This window comes from Heteronotia binoei, chromosome 18 (assembly GCF_032191835.1).
Source record: "Heteronotia binoei isolate CCM8104 ecotype False Entrance Well chromosome 18, APGP_CSIRO_Hbin_v1, whole genome shotgun sequence".
Taxonomy (NCBI): Eukaryota; Metazoa; Chordata; class Lepidosauria; order Squamata; family Gekkonidae; genus Heteronotia; species Heteronotia binoei.
Genome location: NC_083240.1, coordinates 18,959,147 through 18,985,315, shown reverse-complemented (window position 1 = coordinate 18,985,315; position 26,169 = coordinate 18,959,147). Strand labels below are relative to the sequence as shown.

General features: G+C 46.5%; 2 protein-coding genes across 2 annotated transcripts; one reads left to right on the top strand and one right to left on the bottom strand.

Moving 5' to 3' along the window:
- Positions 1-1,138: 1,138 nt before the first annotated feature.
- Positions 1,139-14,172, bottom strand: ZMYND12 (zinc finger MYND-type containing 12). Its single transcript, XM_060258844.1, has 8 exons — positions 13,986-14,172; positions 11,218-11,359; positions 9,916-10,087; positions 8,783-8,952; positions 7,508-7,630; positions 4,753-4,870; positions 3,467-3,612; positions 1,139-1,363 (listed from the first exon to the last, which is right to left on the bottom strand). The coding sequence occupies exons 1-8, from the start codon at positions 14,099-14,101 to the stop codon at positions 1,244-1,246; spliced, it is 1,107 nt and encodes a 368-aa protein (XP_060114827.1). The 5' UTR covers positions 14,102-14,172; the 3' UTR covers positions 1,139-1,243.
- Positions 14,173-15,456: 1,284 nt separating this feature from the next.
- On the top strand, positions 15,457-19,809 carry PPCS (phosphopantothenoylcysteine synthetase). Its single transcript, XM_060258843.1, has 3 exons — positions 15,457-15,985; positions 17,850-17,953; positions 19,237-19,809. The coding sequence occupies exons 1-3, from the start codon at positions 15,496-15,498 to the stop codon at positions 19,552-19,554; spliced, it is 912 nt and encodes a 303-aa protein (XP_060114826.1). The 5' UTR covers positions 15,457-15,495; the 3' UTR covers positions 19,555-19,809.
- Positions 19,810-26,169: the final 6,360 nt, after the last annotated feature.

Sequence of the window (26,169 nt, the reverse complement as noted above, 5' to 3'; positions counted from 1 at the left end):
TTGTCAGTTAATATCATAGGCCTGCCGGAAGAGGACTGTCTTACAGGCCCTGCGGAATTGCCCTAGATCCCGCAGGGCCCGCACCTCCTCCGGCAGCTGGTTCCACCAATAAGGTGCCGTTATTGAGTAGGCCCGATCCCTGGTGGATTTTAGGCAGGCCTCCTTTGGCCCGGGGACTACCAACACAATATTTTATTGTGGGGAGAGGGGGAGAGCTGGATCTAATATGGAACTTCCAGGCCTTTTCTATCTGGACAGAAGGGGCTCCTTCCTCTCTTCTGCCCTGCTCAGGTTCTTTTGGTGATTATTTACTTGTTTCCTAGTTTTCCCTTCCCTTTTGCTCTTTAAAAAAAACCCCGCTCTTATCAATTTTACTTTAGACAGAACTGAAAACAAAAAGAAACCAGGTTATGGTTCCCCACCTCCCTGCAATTAGCCCTGAAATTTAACATTCACCAATCCTGCTTCTTCTTTTCTTTGCAACCTCAGCGGTTTAAAATATAACGAGGGGAATGACCGTGTTGCGGGAGACTGAACAATGACAATGAGACCAGGAGCTGCCATAGAATGCTAACAGTGTTACTGACGATTTCTCCTTCCAGAAACATCAATAGTACTTGGCTATTCCTCATCACCAGAGAAGTTAGTGCTGCAACTCCTTTCAATTTTTTTGTTTTAATCACCACCAACCTAATTTGAAAAAGATCGGGTGGACAATGGAGAAAACACTGGACTGCAATGTTCCGGCAACTGCATCGTTTGAATTTTCCATCATAACCTCCTAAAAAAAACGACTGGAGAAAATGACTAGTCTGGATGTGACCAGTAACAGTTCCCATACGCATCTTCCCCATTTCGATAATCCTTCCAAGCTGCAGAAATTCGCTCTTCTTAGCATTGAATTTGGCTGCAGAACTCTAAACCCTGATCGCATGCTACACCACAAGCACGTGTTTGTGCAATGATGCGCTCCTTCTTGTGGGGTGGGAATTATTACAAGCTATACGGAGTGGCCCCTGCACAGCTGCCAGTCCCACCAGGCCTGCCAGACTGCTGACCCTGACCCATGAGTGCTGTTGAGTGACAAGTGGTACGACAGTTCCATGAAAATATAAAAAGCGTACATTTAATTAAAATCTAAAGGAGACCCAGCCGAATGACTATTGGGAGAGCTTGGCCGCTTGCAAGCCCTAATATCCTCATTACCTGAACGCTGGGTTGGGAGGTGGCATCTAGAATGCTTCTACTTGGCGAAGAAAGGCTTTGATTTGATCAGCTTAACTAAACGGTGAACGTAGTCTTCCATCCCCTCCACTGATGACATAACTGTGATGCGCAAAGTCTTCTTCAGGAGTTCTTGAGCCTGCAGTGGCACCAGAAAGGGAGGCGAGAAGGAGAGAAGGCAAAACGGAGTGACTTCAGCCCTTTTCAGCAGCAGGGGGAGGGGAGAACCACCACATTTTATTTTAAACCCATACCCTCTGAGCAGCACTATGGCACAGAGTGGTAAAGCTGCAGTACTGCAGTCCTAAGCTCTGCTCACGACCTGCGTTTGATCCCAGCAGAAGCTGGTTCAGGTAGCCGACTCAAGGTTGACTCAGCCTTTCATCCTTCCGAGGTCGGTAAAATGAGTACCCAGTTTGCTGGAGGTAAAGTGTAGATGACTGGAGAAGGCAATGGCAAACCACCCCGTAAAAAAGTCTGCTATGAAAACGTCGTGATGCAACATCACCCCAGAGTTGGAAATGACTGGTGTTTGCACAGGGAGCTACCTTTGCCTTTTTTTTTTTACGCCTCTGAATGCAGGAAAGGTGAGGCACAAATCAAAATAAAGCAATGTGCTAATGGGCATCTTATAATGACCTGTGGCTTATAATTCATTTATTCACATAGTGTGCACTTGGTTAGTCAGGATTCCCTTCTTTCTTTTAACAAAAATGAACAGGAGACCTTTTTTTTTTTTTTTACTATTTTTAGCCTTCCCTTTCTTCCAAGAATGTCAGGGTAGCATACACTATTTCCTCCCTCCCTCCACATTTATCCTCATAACAACCCTGTGAGGTAGACTCATCCATCTATGCTTAGATCTTGTGAGGCAGGCTAGGCTGAAAAACAGACTGGTCCAAGATCACCTAGGGGAACTTCATGTCTGAAAGAAGATTTGACCTCAAGTCTCCCTGGTTCAAGACTGATGTATTACCTACTACACCACTGGACATATATTGAAAATGCAAATCTGGAAATGGATTGATGCTTTTAAAAGGGGAGGGAGGACAGTGGTTGCCAAGAAAGTCTTGCAGTACTGCAGTACATTTGAGTTTTTTGCCATCAAGGCACAATTGACATGGTGACCCTACATGGCTATTAGCCAGTTTGGTGTAGTGGTTAAGAGCGTGGACTCTTATCTGGGAGAACTGGGTTTGATTCCCCCACTCCTCCACACGTATCTGCTGATGTGACCTTGAGTCAGTCACAAGTTTTCACATAGCTGTTCTGCTCAAGAGCAGTTCTGGGAGAGCTCTCTCAGCTCCACCAACCTCACAGGGTGTCTGATGCGGGGAGGGGGAGGGAAAGGAAACTGTAAGCGGCTCTGAGACTCCCTTTGGATAGTAAAGGGCAGGCTATAAATCCAATCGCTTCTTAAGGCAAGAGATGTTCAGAGATGGTTCGCCATTGCCTGCTTTTGTTTCACGTCTCTGGTGTTCCTTGATGGTCTCCCATCCAAATAATGACCAAGGCTGACCCTTCTTAGCTTCCAAGAGCAGACAAAGCTAGCCTGAGCTCTCCAGGTCAGGGCATTAAGAACATAACGCAAAAAAAGCCAAAGGCCCATCAAGGCCATCATTCTGTTCACACAGTCACTAAGCACCTGCCTCTAGGAAGCCCACAAACAGGAAGACTGCAACAGCATCCCCTCGCCCGCAGAAGTCTTCGCCATTTTCATTTTGCTTGGATTTAGTCGGCAAATTATTTTATTGTTCTATTTTATTTATAGCCTTCTTTCTTGGTGAGACTCAAGGAAGATTATTTGACCCAACAGCCCTTGGGGTGTCTGGTAGTGGTCCGGGGCTCTACTATCATTCCTTCCCACCCCACTCCATCCTACCAGTCTGTGAGTTTTGTGAGCTGCTCACATATCAAAGCTTATGGAAAAAACTGAAACCTCTGCATACTGTAATATGAGACAATCCTTCACCTGGTTTTTGTGCTGCGTGTGCTACCCCATGCTAATAAGTAGAGGTCAATCTCTGTTTCCCAGCAACGTGGCTAGAAAGCTGCCTGCAGAACTGTCCAGCTTTACACACAAATCCTGCATGAATGGATTTGGCCGTGTGAAACAGCTGACTCTTAGTGGGCAAACATGACAGAAGCTGGAGAGTCCAACGGCATTTAAACATGAGCACTGGTGCCCTGCTAAGATGAGCCTTTGGTAGAGAAGCCCAACAAACCTCTGCGGTCAACTTGCCTTTGGTATATCAAGGATCAAGTAATGGAACATGGCCAGAGTGAAGGCCACCTTGGCTACTTTAGCCGGCTGCGGCTTGGACGCCTGCTCTCGCATCTCCAAGATGGCGTTCAGCATCTGTGTGGCTTCGGCTTGCTGGCTTTCATCTGCAGTGGAGACAAAGAGTCCACAGCCAACAGGAAGAGAGCTCATGTGGGAAACCTGGAAGACCCGAGTCTGAATCCTCCACCAGCCCTGTAGCTCACTAGATGGCTTGGTCCACCCACTTCTTACTCAGTCTAATTTCATAAAGCTTCAGAGTGATTATCGCTTAACACAGTCAGTTAAAGAAATCTTGAACGGATTGTGCACTAGTTTTGTTAACTGGCTGGCTGAACCTGTATACGTTTTCACATGCTTTAAAAAGAAAATTCTAAAGTAAGCATTTGTTTTCTAGATTATGCCCACCAGGGCTTTTTTTGTAGCAGGAACGCCTTTGCATATTAGGCCACACCCCCATGATGTAGCCAATCCTCCAAGAACTTACAGGGCGCTTAGTACAGGGCCTACTGTAAGCTCCCAGAGGATTGGCTACATCAGTGGGATGTGGCCTAATATGCAAAGGAGTTCCTGCTACAAGAAAAGCCCTGATGCCCACAGGTGTTGCTGCCAGCACCATCTTAGAAGAGGCATGCTCCTTTCTCTCAGCCCAGAAGGAAAGCCTCTTCCAAGACTGTGCTTGATACCTACAGGTCTCCTGAATGCTTGTATTAAAAATTATTAACAATTTTTTAAGCGCCTGTTTAATTAATCCAATGCCCTTTGGGGTGGGGTCAATCAAAACACTGACGCTAAGCTCTGTAGCTAGACTCCTAATAAAAACCAGTGCTGACCTCTTGGGAAAGATTAAAATTATTATTTATTCAGATATTTGCAGCTCACTTTTTTTCGCTGGTGGGGTCCTAAAGCAACTGATAGTAGTTCTCCTGGCCTCTATTTTATTCCCACGGCAACAACCCTAGGAGGAAGGCGAGGCAGAGAGTGATTGGCCCAAGGTCATTCAGTGAGCTGCTATGGCAGGGACCAGGATACAAAACAGAGCTTCCTAGATCTTTGCCTGACATGTTTTTTGGCATCTTCAGGGCATGGAACGGGGGTCACTGGGTTGTGTGAGGGGGAGGTATTTGTGAATTTCCTGCATTGCGCAGGGGTTGGACTAGAAGACCCCAGAGGTCCTTTCTAACTCTATGATTCGTTGCTACCACACCATGCTGGCTCTCCCCCACTTCCCCAATTAATGCACTTACCAAGAAGGTCTCCAGTGGTCTCCTCCTCAGGCAACACGTTGATCTCAGCTGGACTCAAGAGCGACTGGAACTGGTGATCGACCAAGCGGATGAAGTGATTGTACCAAATTTCAGTAACCTCATGGCAAGAGAACAAAAGGCTCAGTGAACTAAAAAGACACAAACGAGGCGGTGGTGTAGTGGTTAAAGAGCAGCAAGGCTCTAATTGTGGAGGACCAGGTTTGATTCCTCACCCCTCCCCGTGAAGCCTGCCAGGTGACCTTGGGCTCGTCACAGTTTTCTCTCCGAACTCTCTCAGCCCCACCTGCCTCACAAGGTGTCTGATGTGGGGAGAGGAAAGGAAGGAGATTGTAAACCACTCTGAGACACCTTGCGGGTAGAGAAAGCCCTGAACATGGACAGCCCAGGCTAGACTGATCTTGTCAAACCTTGGAAGCTAAGAAGGGTCAGCCCTGGCTGGTATTCTGATGGAAGACCTCCAAGGAATACCAGGGCTGTGACGCAGAGGCAAGCAATGGCAATCCCCTTCTGAACGTCTCTTGCCTTCAAAGCCCCATGGAATCACCGTAAGTCAACTGTGCCTTGACTGCACTTTCCACCACCAGGATAGAGAAAAGTGGGGCTATAAAAATATCTTGCTTTGTACACAGAAGGCACTTTGGTTCAACAGGAGCTCCCCCTTTGGGTTTCTTCTAAAGTACACATACTCAAGTGTGGCATTCCACAATCTCACTATGCAAACTCAGCAAATACAACTGGGCATAAAAATCCAGCACCTTAGTACCTCTTTTTCGGAAATAACTAGGTTTCCCCCCCCTCTTATGAGCTCAAAAAGTAAACTAGAAAATCCATGTGGATAGATAGCCCATCAGTCTGCCAGATCAAGGCTTCTGTTTACCAGGGGACAGAAAGCCTGAGGTTTGTCCAATACCTGCTCTCCTTGCAGCCAGTGGCATTAAAAATTGTGCAGCCGAAGTAATTATAGGCACACTGGCTCATTCTGCAGAAAGGCGAAGAATCCAGCGACAAGCAACTGGGGGAGGGAAAGTCTTTGCAGCTTTATTTATAGATCAGGCTTGGTCAGCAACTGGATTTGCTGAAGACCATTCTGCGAAATCAACAAGGTGTATGTGCAGGTGAGTCCTTCTCGACACCTGTCCAAGTGATATACTGGCAAGCAACAACCCACAACCCCAAATCCCAGCAGCTGTTCACATTGTGGCCCGAGGGGCAGCTAATGGTTCATTCTTAAGGGCGAGGTGGGGGGAGTTCCTAAGCCAAAAGCACACAACTCCAAGTTATGGGCAAAAGAAACACACCCTGCCCCCAAAGCACTATCACACCTATTTTTTAAGTCCACATTCTCACGTATGACATACATCCTCAAATGCAGTTCTGAGGGCAGAGCAAGATACAAAATGGCCATCCCTCTGCAAAAAAAAAGTTGTGCTCCCATTTATGAAGGCACAAGCCACATATTATTCCCCCACCCCATGAACTTATCTATGAAGGACCGCGGTTAGGGTCAGAGGCCATTCTCTACCATGGATATATCAAAGGACAGATCACCTTTGTCTGCCCTGATCTCCATCTCAGTGAGGCTGACCCCTTATACTTAAGAGACTCGGCTCTCTCCTTCCACCTCACTGTCTCCTAGGCCTTCTTGGACACATCAAAGCACTACTTCCCTTTTCTCTTCATCCTCCCTATCCATGGCCACATCTCCTCTTCTTCCCAGCAATGTGTACCAATGGAAATGCACAACGCTATACAATTGGATGGATGCTGGATGGGAGCGGTGAGGTGGGTGATGGTGTCATGTTTTGAGTGTGCATGACTCCATGTTAAAAAGGTAAAGGTAGTCCCCTGTGCAAGCACCAGTCATTTTCGATTCTGGGGTGACGTCGCATCATGATGTTTTTACGGAAGACTTTTTATGGGGTGGTTTGCCATTGCCTTCCCCAGTCATCTACACTTCCCCCCCAGCAAGCTGGGTACTCATTTTACTGACCTCAGAGGGATGGGTCAGCCTTGAGCCGGATATCTGAACCCAGCTTCCACCAGGATTGAACTCAGGTTGTGAGCAGAGTTTAGGACTGTAGATTTACCACTCTACGCCACGGGGATCTTATACTCCATGTTACGTGGTGACAAATGGCAAAGGGGATTTAGAACTAGAAATGAGCTTTGTGACACCTTAAATACTAAGGTATTTTATTGCTGCAGAAGCTTCTGTGGACTGAAGTCCACGGGACTTATCTAAGTTTCTCAGGGCCTGTAAGACACAATCCTTCCGCCAGGCGTTTGATTGATCCAGCGGGTGTTCTCTGAAGTCATCGCTTCCCACAGCACCTTACCATCTAGGTGTTTATGTTATGCTGAATACCACCAGCCTATATGTGGTTTATGACTTGTTGCCAATGATGTGGATCATGGTTTCTGTTAATTCTGTAATTATATTATCTAGTCTGGATGTGGTTTGTTTAATGTTTCTGTAAGGTTTTTAATGTTGTAAGCCACCCAGAGCTCGCTTGCGGGATAGGGCAGGATATAAATAGAAAAATTAAATTAAATTAATCAGATATACAAATCTGCTGGTTCAGAAAAGATACAGCTTCAATATAGTATCTTCATATTCAAAGGGATGCAAGACTCTTGGGTTATTTTAGATCCGTAAAAGTAACCCTGCTTCAGTGCAGACTCACAGACTACCTGTCAACCCCACCCCTGCAGAGTCGCTTTGTGGTCTACTGACCTCGGTGTACAGTGAGTCGGCTACATCCAGTCTGTTCTGACAGAAGAAAACATTGGCCATGTGGAAATACCCTCCTGAGACGGAAACATCATTTGTTCCAAAGGCACAACTAGCGTGGAAAATCTGAAATCCGATCAAGAGAAAGACTGTAGGACAACAGTAGAGCTGCTTGTGTGCTAAAATCAAACTGACGTACAGAACAGAGAAAGTTAGTTGTGTTTATTGTGATGATCCCCAGTGTGGCATCCAGAGGTGCCAGGGCACCTGTTGACACATTTCCTGGGACCCACTTCTTAAAGTGCTGGGGATAAAGTAAAAAGGATCTAAAATGGAACAAAGAAAAGGGAAGTTTCAAGATGCTCCTTCCCAGCTGACCGCCAATATACTGAGCTCATCCCAGGCAGCTGTGTCACTGCTGTGCACCCCCAACTTGGTCACAGGCACAGATTTCCCAGTGTCTCTAGGCTTGACAACCTTGGCCATTGGCCCTACTTGGCACAAACACTTCCTTTTCTTGCAAAACTGACATTAAAAAGCATCTCCCAAAGAGTCAGCCTCAGCTTTCCTCTAATTCCATGGAAAAGGTACATTGGAAGAACCCAAAAGATATCCCCTTTATGTCTAAAGCGAGTATCCATGCAGAAATAGTTGCTATCAATATATGAGGATGCTTGGTTTCGGATCTCCCACTATTCTGTGGAATCTCCAGTCTTTGGCTATGCCTCTTCATGGTAGCCATTTTCTGATTTCTCCCTTCACTCCATGTCAGACATTTTGTGGCAACACCCACTAACCTTTCTCAAAATCCCAGCAGCGCCCAGAGGCTTAAAAAGATTGGGTATCCTTGGTTTATTGGGCCAGACTGTTGGCGCAGAAGCACTTAGTGTCATGAACCACTCAGAACTCTTTGATCAGACAAAGTCTGTGTAAAGAAATCACTATGATGGTGCTAGAGCTGTTGTGTTACAAGCAGAAAGCTCCAACCGTTTGCTGCCCCTGCGCATTGGGTTCTATCTAGCAGATCCATATGGTTGCGGGTCACGCATCTCAGCCTCTTCCACTCCACCCCCATAACTCTGGTCACTGCTTGCAGCTGTTACAGAGCTCAGCGCAATGTGTGTCTGTTGCCATGAGAAACCTGGGTTGCTGACAATGGGGTGGGAACAGCCACTTGGAGCAGTGAGTCCACAAGATGGGAGACAGTCCCGTCACGTGTTAAGGGGTAGACGGGTGGGTCTGGTAATGGCAATCTTTAATTGGGCAGGGATGTCTTACGTCATTCGCCAGATGGTACAAAGACTCCTCAAAGTTCCCTTTGGCAGCGTAGAGGAGCCCCAGGTTACGATGCAACTTGGACTGAATGGTGGGGCTGCACTGAGGAGTCTTGAGGACGCTCCACTGCGCCTGGGAGAGGTACTCCTCTGCTTGGGAGAGATGTCCGAGGCCTGGTGGGAACAAAACAAACAGAGGGTAAGCAGCTGGGTGTCAAGGGCTTTATACCCTATCTTTCAAACAAAAACTCTGACCCCCGACCTCTGGCATTCCAAGACAATGAGCAGGTTAGAGCACTTACTAGCAGGGAGAGGGGAAGTAAGTGGGGGAAGAGGCTATAATACCCAATTAAGCCTAAAACACAGTACAGTTCCTTCTCAGTATTGGGATGCAGCCATTGATGTAGAGCTTGCACTTTGACCTCAACTGACTCTAGGGCTTTCAGCAGAACTGACCCGGAGTCCCCTTAAAGGTACCCTGCCTCATTCCTGCATCCCTGTACCACACCAGCACTAGCTGGGTTTTTAACAGACTGACGAGCCCCAGATGATTGTTTAGCTGGTTCACTAAATACACGCTTACAGATCTCAGCACTTCAGGGATAATAATTATTGTATGGCATTGTGTATAGTATGGTCAGGAGATCTGAATATTATATGGCAGCCTTAAGTTCTAACTCTTTTAGTTGGCGAGCTAGATTTATTTGGGGGGGTGGGGTTGAGAAAGCTCTGAGAGCTGTGACTGACCCATGTGGAGGAGGATGGAATTGAAGAGTCTGCCACTCTTAAGGACTACACCAAGTGCATGGACTCTTATCTGGGAGAACCAGGTTTGATTCCCCACTCCTCCACTTGCAGCTGCTGGAATGGCCTTGGGCCAGCCAAAGCTCTGGCAGAGCTGTCCTTGAAATGGCAGCTTCTGTGAGAGTTCTCTCAGCCCCACCTACCTCACAGGGTGTCTGTTGTGGGGAAGGAAGGTAAAGGAGATTGTGAGCTGCTCTGAGAGTCTCAGAGAGTGAAGGACAGGATATAAATCCAATATCTTCTTCTTCTGTACTATGCTGGCTCCCTACTTTGGAGATTACTTGGCCTAACTGGAAAACGAAACAGTGCAGATGCAGTTTCAGCCAAACTCACCCAGGCTTGCCTCTGCTAACATGAGATAAGCTGGTACCACTTCACTGGAATTCAAGCCATACACGCTAATGGTGAATTTCAGAGAATGCAGCGCTGCCGGGATGGCATCTTCATGCTTGCCTTCAAACAGAAATTTCTGGGCCACGTTGTGAGTCAGTTCGGCTAGGAACTTCTGGGAGAGCACAAAGGCAGAAGTGGCTGATGTTGAATCATTACTGACCAGCTGTATAATGTCTCTCCCCCATCCCACATTTTGGGTGATTTCTGATGACTCAAACTGGCACTCAGTGCCTCTTGGCTGCCCAGTCTGCACACACTAAGAGTTCCACATATCTTTTGGTTCAAGATGCAGAATCTGGATTCCATAGCATTTCTGATCTCTCTGTGACTTTTAAAAGGTATGTTTTTAGCCTTTACAGTTGAATGACAACACTAGCGAGAGGCTCTAGTATTCAGAGGATGGCTGATCTGTGCCTTTCCTGACTATCCATCATAACCCCCCACAATCCCACTTGTATCCCCCCGTCAGAGCTGGGTGCCAAATTTTAACTATCACATATATAAACTGGTTAGTGTGAAAAAATTTGCCAGGCAACAGATGAACAAAGGTGGTTTGCCATTGCCTGCCTCTGCGTAGCAACCCTGGACTTCCTTGGTGGTCTGGTCTTCCGTCCACGTGCTAACCAGGGGCGACACTGCTTAGCTTCTGGGATTGGACGAGATCAAGCTGGTCTGGGTCATCCAGGTCATGGTGATGCCACAGTACTCCTGCTTATCTCGGGGCTGCAAAATACACTCTTTTTCATGGCTACTTGCCACCTTTTCCTCTGGCTGGGAAAGAAAATGCCAGCGCAAAAGATAGAAATGGTCCGTCTCAGGCAAGAAGCTGACCGAGACCCTCTTATTCTCCAGTAGGAGAGGGGATATGCATAAGCACAGCAAGTCCTTTGTTTCCCCTTATTTAGACAGCTGTAATCTCCCCTGCCTCCATAAAATAATCTCAAGGAAAATTCAGTGTCCCAGTATGGAGCTCTCAACCTTTCCTTTGGTGCTGATTTCACGGTGGCCAGCTGACACACAATTACTTGGCAGTGACTCAAAAGTATGCATAAAAAAAGCTGGCCCAATAGAGCACTCAACCTTTCCCCCAGAAGCTTCTGTGGATTATGACCGCAAATAAAATCACTTTTAAAAAAAAATCAGAGCATTAAAAAGCTCCCAAATACCAGTTTCTGCATGTAAAACATATCTACTCAGCCAGGTTAGATTCTAATTTTCCCCCGTCTTTATTCGGTGACTGACCTCTCTGCTGATCTTCTGTTCTCGCCCATGCTGCCTCTTTTTCTCAGAATCATAAAAGGGCAACGCAGTACGCAATGGAATGAGCAGCTGGCATATCTTCTCATGAACGCTGACCCAGTCAGCATTTTGATGCTCTGGTTCGCTGCGAGGGGGGTGGAAGTGGTTATTAGCAGTAAGAACTGTAAGGCATAGATTAATTCTCACCCACCCTCTTGATTATAGAAACAACTTGTGTTAGGACTTGCTCTCGGAAGCAAAGAGGTTTCCTGTAAGATTAATGAGGGAACAGGAGAGAGACCGAGCTACAGCTATTCTGGCTGGAAGGGGAGACAGGCTAGCACATAACTGTTTTTCTTCTTGGTAGGTTCAAGCACAGACTGCCCTGCCAACTAGGCTGCTGTCTTCAAGCCTATGATTTGTAGGAGGCCCCCATTGGATCTCACTTTTAAAAAATGGCTTAAAAAAAAAATTACTGACTGACTTCTGTACTGCCCAAAGTAACTCACAGCAACTTTAAAAATAGTTAAAGTACAATCAGTCCTCATCAAACAATCAGTCCTTGACATCTCCATCTAAAAGGACCAGGTAGGAGGTGATGTGAAAGACCTCCACTTGAGACCCTGGAGAGTCACTGCTAGCCGGAGTAGAAAACACTGACCTTGATGGATCAAAGGTCTGATTCAATATAAGACAATTTCAGGTGTGTTCAATCCAGGTTTTTTTAGCTATTTTATAAAACTATATTTTTCTGCATATCTGAGAAGTCCCCTAGGTAGAGACCTCCAACCCTTGTTCACAGGGAGCCCTTTACTCATCAGGATTGAGGTATATGTTGTCTGTTTATTGTTTGTATTATCCTACGTTTACCTACTTTTTGTTTTTGTAATTCCATTTTTGGAATTGTTTAAGATATTGTATCTGAGGTTTTTTTTGCACTGTTTCTCATCTGTAATCCTGTTGCATTCCTTATCTATGTTCTATGCTACTGGACTGCAGGGTTTTTAGATGCTATTGAATTGATGTTAGATGTCTCACATTGTTGGATTGGATTGTCTGAGACAGTGTAATCCACCTTGAGTTTCAATGAGAAAAACAGGCTATAAATAAAATAACTAGATCTTTACAGGGGCCAGCCAGTTTACTATTTGCTGACATGCAAGATGAGATATTTTTCAAAGTATGCCATTAGAAAAAGGCCATACATTTGACAAAGAAAGCTATGTTTCTTGAAAGTTATGCTACAATAAAATTTGTTAGTCTTAAAGGTGCTACTAACTATTTTGCAGCAACAGACTAACATGGCTAACTCCTCTGGATCTATGACCATGGAAAGCACCACATTCAGCCAAATGGAGAGGAAATCTCATGAGGAAACCTGCACAGATACAGACATCACCTTCCTTTCTAAATGCAAACAACTGGACATTCGACCCAAGGGTCTTTGTTTGAGGAACCTTCTTAAATCCACTTACTGCACATACTACAGTGGGAAACTGTGCAACATCTTATCCAGGAAACTTTTTATTAGAAAAAGAGGAATTGTCTTAAATTTGCATACAAGTTAGTTATGTCTGGTAATAAACAACTTTTTCTGTATAACTTGGGGGGATGTCTTCTATTCCATGCTGTCTTCCTTTCAAATAAATATGGTAGATCAGATGACTGAGTTACAAAACAAACTTGGAAAAGTATACAGAAAGTTAACAAATCCTCTGAGCATGTGCAGTAGATGTGTGGTGTTGTTGAGATACCTTCACTCATGCACTGGTACAAAAAGTACTGGGACTTTTTTATTACGGAAAAATTTCAGACCAGCTTCAGTCCACAGACAATCCATTTTACAAACCTGCAATTCTTAACTTTGGTTTCCCTGTTTAGAATTTGTAGCCCAAGGAAAACATCTGCGAGTCTCAATTCCAGCTGTCTACTCTTTCTTGGCATTGCCCCCCAAATTTTGCTAGCAGTTTGTTTAGATGTCAGGACTTTAATATGTTCTCTGTACATGGATTGGATTCTTTTTTTTCCAAACATCTCTCATCTTTTATAGATATATACCAATGTTCATTGTTTAGAACTGCAACAGAATTACATTAATATCGTATTGTTTGTTAATACAATTTGAAAAATAAAAAGTTTAAAAAGCCACTTATTCAGGTCACACTAATAATCATAATAAATAGCATTTGTAGACCACTTTCAAGAAACTACAACAGCCTTGCAAGGTAGGTCAGTACCAATCCACCCATCCCAATTACAGATAGGGGCTTGAAAAGAAATGGCCAGTTTTGCACTGTGGGGTTTACACCCTGGAAAGTGTACAGCCCCAAAGTTTAGTCGTTTCCTTAAACAAGGGTTCAGTGGGGCTGAGAAAGGGGACAAAAGACTGCTGCCCGAAGCTGGTACCTGGCATTCTGGATGGTGTGATGGGGGCTGCGGACTTGTGTCTGCCTCTCCCTCTCTGTGGTGAGAAGAGCTTCACCAGCCCAAGCTATGCCTGTGGTACGAGGGTGGATTTTTGGGAGGAGACAGAGTTCAATGGGGATGAGAGGAGACAGAGTTCAATGGGGACGAGCGTGGACTTTTGGGAGGAGACAGAGTTCAATGGGGACGAGCGTGGACTTTTGGGAGAAGACAGAGTTCAATGGGGATGCGAGGCCATGGAGCCCCTTCTCTCCAGGGGACCTGATCTCTGTAGCCTGGACGTCGGCCGTAATTCCGGGAAACCTCCAGGCCCGGCCTAGAGGTTGGCAACGCTAACTCTTACGCACCAGTAGAAAGTGACGAGGCAGCCCCCGCAACGCACCGTGGCCGGCGCTCGGCACAACTCGCAAAAGACCTTCCGGCCGCGAGGCAGCGCCAAGGGCACCACCTGCTCCGTCTGCATCTCGCGTTCCCCCGGTTGCTAAGAACGCGGTTGCTTGGACAGCGGAGAGAGCTAGAGTTCCGGTGAATCGGGCGGGGCAGGAGAGTGCTTCCTGTAAAAACGCAAGGCCGCTGTTGGCAGTGAGGTGTCGCTCTAGGCCTCGTCATCTCTGTGGTGAAACTCTTCATGTGCTCTTTGAAGCGGTGGGAAGGGGGAGAGAACCTACAAATGCTAGGGCAAGGGTGGTCATATTTGTTTAACGCTAGAGCAGGAGTGTCAAACGTACAGTTCGGGGGCCGAATTAGGCCCGGGAGGGCTCCTATCAGGCCCCTGAGCAACTGACTGTCATCTGCTTCCTTCTCCCTCTCTCTTGCTTCCGTCTGCATCACAGCTTGCTTTGCAAAGCTGCACAGGAGCTACAGAGCAAAACCTCAATTTTCTCCATGGTCTGAGGCTCCTCCCTGGGGGAGGAAGGGAGAAGGACTTGCTTTGCCAGGCTCTCTCAGTCGCACAGCAGGAGCTACTAAGCCAAGCTTCTCTTCCTTCTTTTGGCTGAGGCTCCTCCCTCTCCTGGTACCCTGGGGAAGGAAAGGGCCAGGGGTTCCTTTGCCCAGTTCCCGGGATCCCATGGGAGAAATCCAAAGCAAGCATCTTTAAGACCAATTAGTGCTAATGTTTTAAGTTTTTAAAAGCAAACGATAAGATGGCTGGACAGCGTTACTGATGTAACAAACACGAATTTGAACAGACTTCGGAGGATGGTGGAAGACAGGAGGCCTGGCCTTCTCCAGGCTGTCCATGGGGTGGCAAAGAGTCGGGACTCGACTGTGCGACTGAACAACGAAAAGTTTTAAAAATATATATATCTGTTTGTCTGTGTTCTATATCAAATCTATATCTCTGCTACCTAATCTTAAATAGGTACACACATGGCCTGACCCAACAAGTTCTCATTTATGTCAGATCTGGCCCTGATAACAAATGAGTTTGACATCCCCGCATTAGAACCACATAGAATAAATGTCGGATGTTTTAAAGTTGAATGACATGAACGTCAGATGTTTGAGAGCCACAAAACAGGAAGCGAGCAAGCAAACAGATGGAAGGGAGAGGGAGAGAGAGGTGGAAAGAAAGCAACTTTAATTTTAAATGCCTCTTTCAAGCTGCTAGCTGGCTTGACCTGGAGAAGTGACGCCTTCTCCAGGCTGGTCAACAGGGCCGAGGCGGCTTCAAGAGCCACACAACGTGTGAAAGAGTCACAGTTTGGCCACCCCTGTGCTAAGCATCGGTAACCTCCTCTACCCCCTCAAACAACGCACAGGGATAGGCCGCAATGTCGGAGCGAGGCGGGACTTCCGGGACGCCTATCGCGGAACCGGAAGTAGTGGCGACTGAAGCGTGGGGTGCGATCCGGCATGGCGGAGCTGCCGCCTCAGACAGACGCTGAGACCGCAGTCGAGCGGCGCGTGCGGGCCTGGGCGGAGGCGCAGCGGGCGCGGGGGAAACGCGTGGCGCTGGTGACGTCCGGCGGGACGCAGGTGCCGCTGGAGGCGCGCGCCGTCCGCTTCCTGGAGAACTTCAGCAGCGGGCGCCGCGGGGCGGCGTCGGCCGAGCGGCTGGTGGAGGCCGGCTATGGCGTGTGCTTTCTGCACCGCGCGCGCTCCATCTTCCCCTGGGCGCGCGCCCTGCCTTCCCACGGCCCGTCGCTGCTCGACGCCCTGCGCGTGGAAGACGGGCCCGCTCCGCGCGTCACCGCCGACCTTGACGCGTTCCCGGGACTTGTGCCCGCGCTTCAGGCCTATCGGCGCGCCAAGGACGAGGGCGCGCTCTTGCCAGTCGAGTTCACCGGCCTGGGAGAATATCTGGGGCTGCTGCGGGCGGCTGCCCGGGCTCTCGCCCCGCTGGGTAAGGACGCACCGGGAAGCTCAAGGCCTGCGTCCTGGTCATTTTCTTCCTGGCAGCTAGTCTGGCTCAACTGACGCGCCCTTAGGAATGCATCCCAGTTCTAAGCATGCTTACTGAAAAAGTTAACCACTGTTGCTTCTGTGGGTGCCTTGAAGTGCCCATACATTCCATTTTAGATCCTAAAGGTAAAGGTAGTTCCCTGTGCAAGCACCAGTCGTTTCCTACTCTGGGGTGATGTCGCATCACAATGTTTTTACGGCAGACTTTTTACAGGGTGGTTTGCCGTTGCCTTCCCCAGTCATCTATGCTTTGCCCCCCAGCAAGCCGGGTACTCATTTTACCAACCTCGGAAGGATGAAAGGCTCAGTCAACCTTGAGCCAGCTACCTGAACCCAGCTTCTGCCGGGATTGAACTCAGGTTGTGAGCAGAGAGTTTGGACTGCAGTACTGCAGCTTTGCCACTCTGTGGCATGGGGTTGGATTTTTAGATCCTAGCTCCCCTCTAATTCTCTCAGGATCTTCCCTTTAGTTTTATCCACAAGGTGGGTTAAGACCATGTAAGACTGACAGCTGGTGAGTAGTGTTCCCTCTAAGCTGAGTTAGTGTGTGAGCTAGTTCACATTTTTTTAGCCTCCAGCTCACACATTTTTGTCTCAGCTCAAGAAAAGTGGCCCTAGAGCAAACTAATTTATGCAGTAGCTTAAAAAAGGTAAAGGTAGACCCCTGTGCAAGCACCAGTTGTTTCCAACTCAGGGGTGATGTTGCTTTCACAACATTTTCACAGCAGACTTTTTATGGGGTGGTTTGTTGTTGCCTTCGCCAGTCTTTTACACCCCCCCCCCCAGCAAGCTGGGTACTCATTTTACCGATCTTGGAAGGATGGAAGGCTGAGTCAACCTGAGCCGGCTACCTGAAACCAGCTTCCTCCGGGGATCGAACTCAGGTCATGAGCAGAGAGTTCAGACTGCAGTACTGCAGCTTTACCATTCTGCGCCACAGGGCTTCTGTGCAGTAGTTTACAATGTAGAATTTTTGCTAACGACTCCACAGCTTAGAGGGAACATTGCTGGTGAGGTAGCAGTTTGAACAGGTCTCCACCTTGCTTGTCTAACTTTCTTGACTCTTACATCAGATGTGTACACACGTAAAACTGCATTATACTGAGAACACAGTGTGCTCTGACTGGTATTGAGTCTCACATTAGACATCTTTGTTGTCACCTTGAACCTGACCTCTCCCCCGCTTTTAATGGAGATGCTGGGATTGGACCGTTGGCATGCAAAGCAAAGGCTCTACTGAGCTGGGGCATGCGGCCTTAATAGATTGTGACTGAAATCTAACATATGAATAAGCCTCATGGTAGGACCTCTGAGTAGATAAAGGCTTGTGGTGTAAATAAGCTACAGTATATGTTGCATTCCCCTGACCTGGATAGCCCAGGCTAGACCAGTTCCATTAGGTCCCAGAAGCTAAGCAGGGTTAGTCCTGGCTAGTAAATGGATAGGAGACCTTCAAGGAATACCAGGGTTATGACACAGAGGCAGGCAAACCACCTCTGAATGTTTTGCCTTGAAAACTCTATGGGGTTGCCATAAGTTAGCTATGCCTTAATGATATTTTCCACCAATATTTTGTTGCATTGTGTCCAAAGTCTCATGTGCCCATACACTATTGAAATGCAAATAAAGCCCCATTTGGTTTGCTCTTTAAACCAAGTGAACATGATTTCAGCCATGGAGAAGGTGGTCTAAAGTAAAATAAATTTGAGTCTTTTCATGAGTTTCTGGGACTGTGTTTGTTCAGGCATTGTATTCTCCAACCAACTTCTTCCATAGAGACCATTCATTTTCTCAACCCCCACTAGGTTCCAGTGCCATGTTCTACTTGGCGGCCGCCGTGTCGGACTTCTACATCCCTGCTTCAGAGATGCCAGAACACAAGATCCAGTCTACAGATGGACCCCTCCAGGTAACCCTTTGCAGCTTCACCCAGGAACAATACTGGTCTATGTGAATGCCTGTAATAGGTATTAGACACCAGGAGTCTATCTCGAGCTTGTCCCTTTACACAAGTGTTGAATTGCCCCTGACAGCATGACTGCTAGCTTTCTTAAGCCTTGTCCATTGAGCAGATTTATTTTGCCCCACACATGCCTGGAATTGGAGCTGTTGGTATGATCCAGCACCTACCTGCTATGTAGTTCTGGTAATCGTGGAAATGCTATAGATGCTTTGGGAGGAGCAATGTGTCTGATTAGTAGAATCTCATACAGGCTGCGGCATGGATGAAAAAGGATTGGTGGAGGAGAGATGAGGAAGCCAAAGAGGGAGAAACAATTTATCCCATGCCATAGCATTATTTTTCTTTGATCTGGGGCAGATGCTTTGTTAGGCTTGGCCCCAGATGTCTTAGAGGTTGGTCATGAGGTAAGATTGGGCTTTGAGTGTGGTTGCTAGTCCCTATAAAGCAATCTAAAAGACTTAAAGGTGTTGCCAGATGTCTTAGTTTGCCTGGGTTGGGTAGTCACACTCACAACTAACTTTTGATAGATCCAACTGGGCAGCCATGTTGGTATGGAGCCCATTCCATGCATACGAAAGCTTACATTCTGAATGAAATTTTGTTGGTCTTAAAAGTTGCTATTGGACTCCTAGTTTGTTCAGCTAACTTTTGAGATAGTTTGTGCAATTTCCTGTTTTTTTTACAGGTGAGTAGTAAAGGCTGACTTCCTCAAAAATAATCTGCAGTGGCCATGGCTGCATTTTAGCTTAGATCCAAAGTATAAAAATGGCTAAGTAGAATGAGTTACTGCATTCTTTTTTCATTCAGAGCACTGTGGAGAGAGGCTAGCCTTTAATTGCTGACTTAGAAACAAACACTTCCCTGCTCAGCTCTGGTTTCCTATCATCAGTGGACAAAAGCTTACAAAAAGTTGTATTTTTTTCAGTGACTACAAAGAGGTGTGTGTGTGTAGTACTGTTTTTATTGTGAATACTGGTTTTATGCTGATTAATATACTGCATTATTTATTTTTATCTTGTTGCCTGTTTGATAGCTATCTTAAGTCTAAGAATGAATAGAAATATTTTAAATGAATAAATGTAGGAAGGCAGACAAATTAACATCTTTTTCAAGGCATTTAACTTTTGTGGATCTGCTTAGATTATCTTTCTGTTTTCTTCTTATACATTAGGCTCTTCGTGTACCCTGGCAATATTTTCACTCAGTAGGTTTTCTTCTTTTCAATGCAGATCACAATGAAGATGGTACCAAAGATGCTCTCCCCTTTGGTTAAGGAATGGGCTCCCAAAGCCTTCGTCGTTTCCTTCAAACTGGAGACCAATCCTTTGATTTTGGTTGACAAAGCTCAGCAGGCTTTGGAGAAGTACCGCCACCAGGTGGTGATAGCAAATGTGCTTGACACCCGAAGGACCTCCGTGCTGGTGATAACCAGGGATTCAGAGACGCAGCTGTCACTGTCTGATGAAGAACTGACCCAAAGTGTGGAAATTGAGGAGAAAATTGTGAGCCACCTTGAGTCTCGCCATACAGCTTTCATGGAGAAATAACCCTTGATTAGGAAAAATGTGATTTGAGTCCTCAAATTGGAATAGACTTTATAATGATGGTTAAGTGGTGGTGGGAACTGGAAGATTCCTCTGCAACTGGTAAACAGAGGAAAGGGAAACAATTTGCTGCAACTCTGCCTAGGATTAAAACGGTGAAAATCTGACATGACTTTTTTTGCACACCTTCATATGCTTGCTGCTCATCAGATAATATATATATATATGTATATAAATAGGAACATTCCAAATTCACAACTTGTCTCTGTGTGTGTGTATGCATCTGTTTTTTGTGAGCCTGGTGAATCAAAACCTGGTCATTGTCTCTGCTGTCTTTTGGTGACAACCTTACCCAGTCACTGCTGTTTCAAGAACATTTTAACCAGATATAAACATACACATGAAGCTGCTTGTACGGAATCAGGTCATTGATGTCAGCTCTGACCACTCTGAGTGACAGTGGTTTTATAGCAGGGGTGTCATTTGTTATGAGGGCTGGATCTGACATAAGTGAAACCTTGAGGGGCCGGGCCGAGCAATGCCAGGCCAGGCCGCGTGTGTACCTATTTAAATTAAGTAGCAGAGATATAAATTTTATAAAGAACACAGACAAACACAAATATATATATTTTTTAAACTTAAAACATGCTTAAAATGTTAGCCCTCATTGGTCTTAATGATGCTCTTTTTATTTCTGCCACGGAATCCAAGGAACTGGGCAAAGGATGCTTTGGCTCTTTCCTTCCCCTGGGGACTGGTGGGGGGAGCCTCAGCCAATGGAGAAAACAGAGGTTTTGCTCTAGCTCCTAAGCAAGTGAGCAAGCCTTGCAAAGCAAGCTGTGATGCAGAAGGAAGCAAGAGAGGGAGAAGGGAGCAGATGACAGCCAGTTGCTCGGGAGCCTGATAGCCCTCTGGGGGCCTGATTCGGCCCCCCCCCAACTGCATGTTTGACACCCCTGCTTTATAGGGTCTCAGACTGAGGGCTTCATATCACCTACCACCTCATCCTTCAAAATGGGGATTGAATGTGGGACTTTCTGTATGCTGAGAAGATGGTCTTCCATTGAGTCATAATCCCTCTCAGAGAGCTTACTTGGTAGGTGAAGCCTGGTCTAACGTATGTAGTGCAGTCAAATTGTCTAGCAAAATGAATTTTTCCTGATGTAATATAAGGCCAAAACTATAGATCTTACTTGGGAACTATAGACTAGTTAAGTTAGTTTTATGTAATGATCTAGAGGGTTTGCAGGTATCCTTTAATAGTTGTTCAAACTTTGTTACACTGTTCTGTGAAAATTCTTGGGAATTCAGAATTCCCTGGTTCCCTCTTAGCTAGTTGGTTTTGATGGAAGAACTTAAGATCCCATTCAGCAGAAATTAACATCCTTACTCTCTGGTCTTCCTTGTAGCTCAGGTTGTGGTTGGGACACAGACTCTATTTTATTGCTTCTAAAATTGACTTTGGAAGCCCCACTTTCCATGCTATGAAAGCAGGGTTTTTAAAAAATGCGTCACCCAAAGTAACATAACACTGAAAAAGATGCTTGGTTTAGCAGCCTTGCAGTATAAGTTTTGGCAAATAGGAGAGAAGAGCAACAAATGTGAACAAACACATACTTCAAAGTGCATTCCTGAGCAGAATTGCATCTTTCTCAGCATGTTGACTTGAATTGGTTTAGAAGGCTGAAACTCTGTTCAGGATTGCAGTGTTAAGATTGGCTTCAGTTGAGGATTGAAATTTTAAAAAGGAAGTTTTGAGCCGAGCTTGAAGGAGAGAGGAAGCAGCAGGCAGCGGTTCTGTGTGAATGCACCTGCAGTGGCCTACTGATTCAGACCCTTTGTGTTTCCAGGTCAGTATTGTCTACTCTGACTGGCAGCAGCTATCCAGGGTCTCAGGTAGAGGTCTCCCACATCACCTACCGGCTGGTCCTTTTAACTGGACAATGTTGGAGATTGGATCTAGAATGTGCGTGCAAAGCAGAGGCTCTTCCACTGAGCCATGGCCCCGTTCCCTGAGTGGAAGTTCTGAAGAGAAGGGGCAGGAAAGGGGAATGGGTGGAGTCTTCTGAAAAAGCAGGAGGCTTTCAGGTGGTGGAATGGAACTGACATACTTTTGTTATGGAACTGAGTGGCATCCATGTGGCTTTCAGTTAGTATACTATGCAGGTGCTCACAAAACCCAGACTGGTTGCTTAAACAGAAGCAGCAAGTTTGACAACTCACTCTATGCTGCTGCTATTCTAAGATCTGTTGTGACTGCAGTACATATACAAGTAGTTGAATGTTTCCCATCCCTTCACATTTCTGCCTTCGTATCCATACAGTATTCCTGCGTGTGATTTTCTGTTAACATCCTGATAAGAGGAAATACTGCTTATAAAAGTCAACTGTGTCTTAAAGCAGTGGAATGGGCTGATGCGGGGGGGGGGTCACATTTTTAATACTCTGTTGCTTAAAATAAGCCGCCTTGTATGAAGAAAGCTGACAGGGATATTTTTAATGTGCAAGGAGTTCTTTACCAGAGAATATTCAAAACTCTGATTTCCCCCACTTGCTATTTGTAGTGGTACAAATTCAGGCCTCTGAACTCTGTTACATTCCAGACGGCAGTAGCTGTACTACTACTATCTTGGTCTGTGCATGTCCACGTGTTCTGTCTTTCTTTGGAAATTTTGCATTTCTTTTAAGTACAATGGGGTTTGTATAGTATGCCTGTGTTTTTCAGTAAAGGGGTGTGAAGGATGCAGTTTTCCTACACCCTGGTAATAGATGCAATACATGGACTGCTCTGTAAACCACAGAAGAGGAAGAGAATGGGTTGCTTAACATCCAATTGATTCAGGGAGGAAATGAAGTGATACAAAGCACGTGGGCCGACATGTAAAATTGAAGTGGTAAGATTATGTTTTTGAGTATGCACATGCTAACTCAGAAGCTGGCCCAGTTATTTCAATGTAACTTATTCTGCATCACCTCCACCCTCTCCAGACTTCAACCATCTGGTATTTCATAACCTGGAGCTGACAGCCCTAGTTTCAACCCATAATGCAGGGTTGCCAATCCCCAATTGTGGGAAGGGGATCCCCTGGGTTGGAAGCTCTCCTCTCACTTCAGAGCTATCAGTGGAGGTGGGGAAATGTCTGCTGAGCACTCCATTACACCCTATGGAGACCACTTCTCATAGAGTATAATGGAGAATTGATCCATGGGTATCTGGGTACTGGGAGGCTGTTTTTTGAGGTAGAGACACCAAATTTTCCACATAGCATCTGGTGCCTCTCCTCAAAAGACCCCCAAGTTTCAAAAATATTGGATCAGGGCAATCCAATTCTATGAGCCTCAAAAGAAGGTGCCCCCATCCTCCCATGATTTCCAATGGAAGGATTTAAAAGGAAGGTGGTCCCTTTAAATGTGATGGCCAGAACTCCCTTTGGAGTTCAATTGTGCTTGTCACAATTTTCATCCGGGCTCCACCCCCAAAGTCTCCTGGCACCACCCCCCAAAGTCCCCGGATATTTCCTGAACCAGACTTGGCAACCCTCGCAGCAAAATAAAACAGGGGTCTTAGATTTAAAATTTATTCCAGCATCCATTCTATGGCTTGCTAGGTTCTCTTGCTATGCTACTGCCCTCGTGTTCTGTTTTAGAGTAGACTGGCGCTTAGAGTGAGCCATACGTGCCTTTTCCGAAGGGGGGAGGAATGTCTTTTATTTGTATGGATTTTACATTAATAATCCTGCTAACGGCCAGAGAGGAAAAAAAAAACATGCCGAGGAGGCGTGGCCATGACTCCGTTGCCATAGCTCCCAGCGGCCCTCTTGGCGCGTCGCCCGGCTCGGCCTAAATGCTAGGCCTCGTTGCCATGGTTTCCGCGGCCTTGCTTGGGTCCCGAGGAATGATCCTCCCCACTCATGCCACCGAGTCCGTATGGAGGCAGCCCAGCCGCCGGTGAGTCCATGGGGGTGGGAGACTGGGCGAGGGGAGGGAGGTTTCTGTTATCGGCTGTCCCCCGCTGAAGGGGAAAGCGCGGGATAATTTCGAGAGAGGAGGCTGAAAACCGTGCTGCGTAAAGGAGACTTCAGTAGAAGCTGCCTTCTACTGAATCAGACCCCCGGTCTATCAAAGTCAGTATTGTCTACTCAGACTGGCAGCGGCTCTCCAGGGTCTCAAGCTGAGGTTTTTCACGCCTATTTGCCTGGACCCTTTTTAGTTGGAGATGCCAGGAATTGAACCTGGGACCTTCTGCTTACCCCCGGGTTGAGCAGAGAGGAGATCCTTCTCATCCTTGAGCCCTGTTTTCCCCGCTGGCTAGCCTGCTTTTGGGCAGTTTACCAGCAGGTCAAAAAAAGCCATAGCCTTCTCCTCCGCCCTGGTGGAGAGATTACCTCTTCCATCCTCGCTCTCTCATGGTTTATGTTCTTATTACAGAGAGAGTGATTAAAATGTGGAATTCGCTGCCACAGGATGCAGCGATGGCCAAAGGAATAAACAGCTTTAAGAGGGGATCAGACAGATCCATGTCTATCAGTGGTTACTAGCCATGGTGGCTGAGGAGAACCTCCACATTCAGAGGCAGTCAGCCTCTGAATCCCAGAGCCAGGAGGCAACATCTGGGAAAAGCCTTGGCCACTTTGCCCCGTTGTTGGCCATCCAGAGGAACTAACTGGCCACATTGTGAGACAGGATGTTGGACTAGATCAGGGGTGGGGAACTGCCATCCTGAACGCTGTATACAGCCCTTGAGGTCACTTGGTGTGGCCTTTGGGATTGCTGGACCGAACCGAGCCATGTGGCAGCCTCCTTGGGGCCTGGCTGGCCAGCGAGGATCGTGGGGCCCAGCCGCACTGTGCAGCAGCCTCCCCAGGGCCAGGCAGGGATCACAGGGCCCAGATGTACTATGCGGTAGCCTCCCTGGGGCCTGGCAGGCTGGCCAGAATTGCTGCAGGGCCTAGAAAAGTTACTGTCACAGTTCAATTTGCACTTGATTATCCCAGATGGTGTGGCCTAATATGCTAATGAGTGTGTGACCTAATATACTAATATTAGGGGATGTGGTGTAATATGCTACTAAGTTCCTGCTGCTTTTTATACAAAAAAGCCCTAGACCTATGCTGCGTGTGTGTGTGTGCGCGCACGCACGCACCAGATTAGGCTCTCCCGACATGACTTCAAATAGAAAAACAATTATTTGCATTAATTTTGCTGGCCTGAATCATTCTCCTTCGGCGGAACACTGTTTTTTAAGTTGATAATTTTTTATGATCCGCAAATGATGTTATAAATAACCATATGGCCCTTGGCAGAAAAAAGGTTCACCATCCCTGGACTAGATGGACCACTGGTCTGATCCAGCAGGTCTCTTCTTATGTTCTTATATCGGCTGTTAGACTTGCCCATTGAATTTATTTTTTATAAGAGCTGCTATGCTGGGTCAAATGCTGCAAGAGAATTATGCAAAAACATTTAAATAAACCTGTTCAGTCTTTAAGGTGCCACTGGGCTCCCTTTTTGTTTCCCGTCTCTGGTGAATTTCTACTTTTGCCTTTTAGGAATGCTTTTTTTCTGATTTTGTATTTCTAGAGTTATTGCCATTCTTCATGACTGGGCTCCTGTCCTGGTGCCCTTAAACCTTTCTGAGTATGGATTAATGCCTTGTAGGCCTCAGATATAGCAGGAGCTCACAGGAGCACAGCTCCTGAACCTTTCTGACGGATCCCCCTCTTTCTCCCCACCTGCCTTGTCCATTGAATAGTATGTGCAGCTGCATAAAAATCCCTGGATTAGGAGAGCAGCCAGCCAGTCACCAGGGGCTTTGCCACGCCCCCAGCAGCCCTCATTAACCCGTGGAGAAGCCTGCACCGCCCTTTCTCCATTTCTTATGTGATTTTGGATGGCGGGTGACTTTTGACTGGGGAGGAGGCCCAGGAGAGCCCTGGGCAAGCGAAGCCTGCTTGGACTGGCTGGATCTCTAGCCAGCCCAAGCAGACCTCACTTGCCCGTGGCTCTCCTTTATTGCCTCAGGTTGCTTTTGGCTGGGGGGGGGCAGTGGCATATGCTAATGAGTTATGCTAATAAGCTCTGCCACCTATTTTCCTACAAAACAACCCCCTTGTTGTCCATATACATAAATTCATACTTGTGAATGTTAAGGTGTATGGAGTACACTGTGAGATGTTCCACACATATAGCATATTATTAAAGAAGTGTGTTTTCCCCTTAATACATTTTTAACTAGGGAAAAAAATCTGGCTTTGGTTTAAAACTTTGTAAGACAAGCTGTTGCAGGTTAATTTAATATGGCATACAATAAGCAGAGTAGACCCTTTATCAATGCATAATGGGCAGTGATCTTTGGTATAAGAACAGGGGTATGAGAACAGGAATGTATTAGCTGTGATAGCTAAATGGATCCTCTCCATCCAAATGTAATATACTTTTGGGTTGTGCTGGCCATTATCATCATGTTCTGCTTGGCAGATTCTATGAGATATCTGGCTGACCAAAACATCCTTGGATTAGTTGGACCTTGACCCAGTTCTGTAAAACAGTAAAAAGGTAAAGGTAGTCCCCTGTGCAAGCGCCAGTCGTTACCGACTTTGGGGTGTTATCGCATCATGA

Bases quoted from the DNA above. Each gene is read 5' to 3' on its own strand.
- ZMYND12 (XM_060258844.1), bottom strand. From the start codon at position 14,101: ATGCAGACGGAGCAGGTGGTGCCCTTGGCGCTGCCTCGCGGCCGGAAG. The intron at 11,360-13,985 runs GTGCGTAAGAGT...CCCCCCTCGCAG, and splicing joins TGCCTCGTCACTTTCTACTG to CGAACCAGAGCATCAAAATG. The intron at 1,364-3,466 runs GCAAGTTGACCG...GTGCCACTGCAG, and splicing joins TGATCCTTGATATACCAAAG to GCTCAAGAACTCCTGAAGAA.
- PPCS (XM_060258843.1), top strand. From the start codon at position 15,496: ATGGCGGAGCTGCCGCCTCAGACAGACGCTGAGACCGCAGTCGAGCGG. The intron at 15,986-17,849 runs GTAAGGACGCAC...AACCCCCACTAG, and splicing joins CCGGGCTCTCGCCCCGCTGG to GTTCCAGTGCCATGTTCTAC. The intron at 17,954-19,236 runs GTAACCCTTTGC...TTTTCAATGCAG, and splicing joins CTACAGATGGACCCCTCCAG to ATCACAATGAAGATGGTACC.